The sequence below is a fragment of the Lolium rigidum genome, chromosome 7 (genome assembly GCF_022539505.1).
Source record: "Lolium rigidum isolate FL_2022 chromosome 7, APGP_CSIRO_Lrig_0.1, whole genome shotgun sequence".
Classification (NCBI taxonomy): domain Eukaryota; kingdom Viridiplantae; phylum Streptophyta; class Magnoliopsida; order Poales; family Poaceae; genus Lolium; species Lolium rigidum.
The window spans coordinates 307,708,022-307,711,219 of record NC_061514.1 but is presented as its reverse complement, the minus strand read 5'-3'; the positions used below and the strand labels follow the sequence as shown (position 1 = coordinate 307,711,219).

General features: G+C 53.7%; 1 protein-coding gene across 1 annotated transcript; it reads left to right on the top strand.

Annotated features, from left to right (window-relative positions):
* The first annotated feature begins 507 nt into the window (after positions 1 to 507).
* LOC124673133 (glycosyltransferase BC10-like) lies at positions 508 to 2,145 on the top strand. The gene is made up of 2 exons (XM_047209263.1): positions 508 to 1,089; positions 1,498 to 2,145. Exons 1-2 carry the CDS (start codon positions 508 to 510, stop codon positions 2,143 to 2,145), a joined length of 1,230 nt encoding a protein of 409 aa, XP_047065219.1.
* Positions 2,146 to 3,198: the final 1,053 nt, after the last annotated feature.

Below are 3,198 nucleotides of genomic sequence, written 5' to 3'. Positions count from 1 at the left end.
GCATGAAGGTAAAACCATCTTCCTCCATAAAGGCGGCGGTGCGGATCGTGTTTTCTTCATCTAAGGCCTAGTGATGTCCCCAATTTAGGTTTCGTCCAAGGAGGGTGTGCTCTCGTCCGGAGATCCAACACATCACCGTCGTTGCTGCTCCTCCTAAGTCTCAGACCTTCTGCTGCATATAGTCACCCCCTTAATTAGCAGATACCATATTAGTATAGTATTGATGTCAGTTTGTTTTCTTCTGGCGATTTGATGCTTTGCTGGGCAGACCCGCCGGGTAAGTCAAAGCTTAGCGAATCAATGTTCTTCGTGATTCGGTTTGCATGCTCCCCCGGTCAATGACGGAATCAAATCCTCACCCCTCATGCTCGTTAATGGTAATAGATAGATTGCTCCATTATTTACTGCTAAAATGTTTCCCCAGAATCGACATCAAGTTTGTGTTGCTGGAACTACTATTAGAAACCGCACCTTGTTACTGATTTTTTCTTGTTGGAGCTCAGCAGCATGCCGGGAGGAGCAGTGGTGGTCGACAGCAGCAACGGCAAAGACTGCAGCCACGCGACGGCAGCAAGGAGCTTCCCGGCGAAGCTTTCCAGGCCGCTGCTTCTGATCTTGGCGGTGCTCGTCACCGGCTTCCTCGCGGCGCCGTCTCTCCTCTTCCTCGGTGGCAGCGGGGCCGCCTCCAGCTACTACGGCCTCCCGAGTCTCCCCGTCCCCGACGTCCTCCTCGCGGCCGTGAGATCGGCGCCGTGCGCGGAGGAGAAGGAGGTGTATCGGTGGTGGGCGCGGCCGCCATCCAAGAGCGCGTGGCACAACATGAGTGACGAGGAGCTTCTGTGGGCGGCGTCGTTCGAGCCCAGGACCGCGCCGCCGCCGCGGCCATCGACGCCGAGGAAGGTGGCGTTCCTCTTCCTGACGCGCGGCCCGCTGCCGCTAGCACCGCTGTGGGAAAGGTTCTTCCACGGCACCGGCGGCACCGCCGGAAGCGGAAGGAAGCTATTCTCCGTGTACGTCCACACGACGCCGGGGTACCGCCTCGACTTCCCGCCGTCGTCGCCGTTCCACCGCCGCCAGGTCCCCAGCAAGGTACGCCACCTAGGCCCTTATTTCCGGAATATTGCATGACAAGAAAAACTTGGGAAATGCATAAATGCACAGGTAAGGAAGGGCATGCAGCCATAAGTGTCATGCAGCATGGAGATGGAAAAAAGAGAGTAAAAATCAATCTTGGCCGTAAATTCCATGAGCAAGAATCTGTTTTTCCTCAAAAGTATGTACTACCTCTATTTATAAATACTAGATGTTTCAAATTTAGATTTATGTAAATATTATTTAATATATAGATACATCGAGATTTGAACAAATCGCATACATTTATTTATGAACGGAGAGGGAGTGTATTGTTTGCATGACTTGTCATAATAAGAGTTGTGAATTGTAATTTGAGAATGCGGAATGCGTGCATAAACTTTACTATGTTTTATGCCGTCGCAGGCCACAGAGTGGGGGATGCCGAGCGTGGTGGACGCCGAGCGGCGGCTGCTGGCAAACGCGCTGCTCGACCTCGACAACGAGCGCTTCGTGCTCGTCTCCGAGTCATGCATCCCTCTCCATCCTCTCGCCACCATCCACGCCTACCTGACCCGCTCCGCCCACAGCTTTGTCGCCGTCGTCGACGATCCGGGCCGAGACGGCCTTGGCCGGTATCCCGCCGGCCTGGCCCCAGAAGTGCCAGTCTCGCGGTGGCGCAAGGGCACGCAATGGTTCGAGCTCCACCGATCCCTCGCCGTGTTCGTGGTCGCTGATGGCCACTACTACCCGAGGTTCCGGGAGGAGTGTTTGCCGCGGTGCTACGTGGACGAGCACTACCTCCCCACGGTGCTCACCATGGAGGAGCCCGGGAGCCTCGCGAACCGCAGCGTGACCTTGGTCGACTGGAGCCGCGGCGGCGCGCACCCCGCGAGGTTTGGTGCAAGGGATGTGGGGGAGGAGTTCCTGGAGAGGCTGGCGGGGAAGAAGGAGAAGGAGAGGTGTATGTACAATGGGCAGCCGGTGGAGGTATGTTTTCTGTTCGCCAGGAAGTTCGCTCCTGGCGCGTTGCAGAAGCTGCTCCAGCTTTCCCCCAGGATCCTCGGATACTAGCTATACAGCGTGCCTCTCTGTCTCGGTGCTGCTAGCTGCCGGTTTCAGCCTAGCTATCAATTATACCTCGCACTGAAAGAGCAATTTAGAGATAGAAATAATTTTGATGTAACAAGGACATACAGATTTTTTTCTCGATAAAGAAAACTTTTAATAACTCAAACACAACATCATGGTGACAGACACAAAGAGTTGGCCCGGGATCACGAATCAAGAGTGAAATCATTTGGCCTTGGATAGGGCCACCGGAGATGCGTACGCTTCGGAGGCAGCGCCGCCAGGAGACTGCGCTCATCCATGTCGCCGAAGAGGGCAGCATGGCATAGGGGAGACGGGGAGTGACCTCACACCAAGCTCAGCTTCGGCAGCCGAGGTGAGGCAGAGCTGGAGCAGCATGGTGAGCTGCGCGTCCCAAAGGACATCGTCGACAAAGACGGACGGGAGGGAAGGTGGGAGAGTAGAGGACCGTCTCGGTGCCAGTTATCAAACCAGAATGAGGTCTCCCCGTTGCCCACACAGTTGTTTGTGTGCAATGCGTTTGAAAGAGACAGTCAGACAGATGAGAGTGTAGGAGGTCGACGCCGGCTCAGCGATGCTAGCGGCCAGCCGCACCATAGCGTACCCAGCGTGTCGAGGGGGTGTTGTCGCCACGGACCATATTGTGGAAGAAATTCAGGAGACAAATATTTTGGTATTAGATTTCGCAAACGCCGAGCACGCCATTGGCGCGTGAGTGGCAGACATCGAGCTAGGCAACCTAGCCGAAGCATGGCACTCCTTTGACGGGTGATACAGTCCTATAGCCATGACAGTCAACAGTCAAGAATCTATATCTACAGCAACAGATAATGCTTTGATAATAATACTTCAAGGGCTGTAGTTGCTTTATATTTTAACTGAGAAAGTAAGAGAACAAATAAATGAAGGGTGAAACCACACAAGAATTACAAAGACAGTACATGAATAGAATGAGCCATCAGAGTAATGCTGCAGAATGAATTGAGAAGATATTAGCGGATGGTGGGAAGGAAATTAAGTCTGGATCAAGATCGA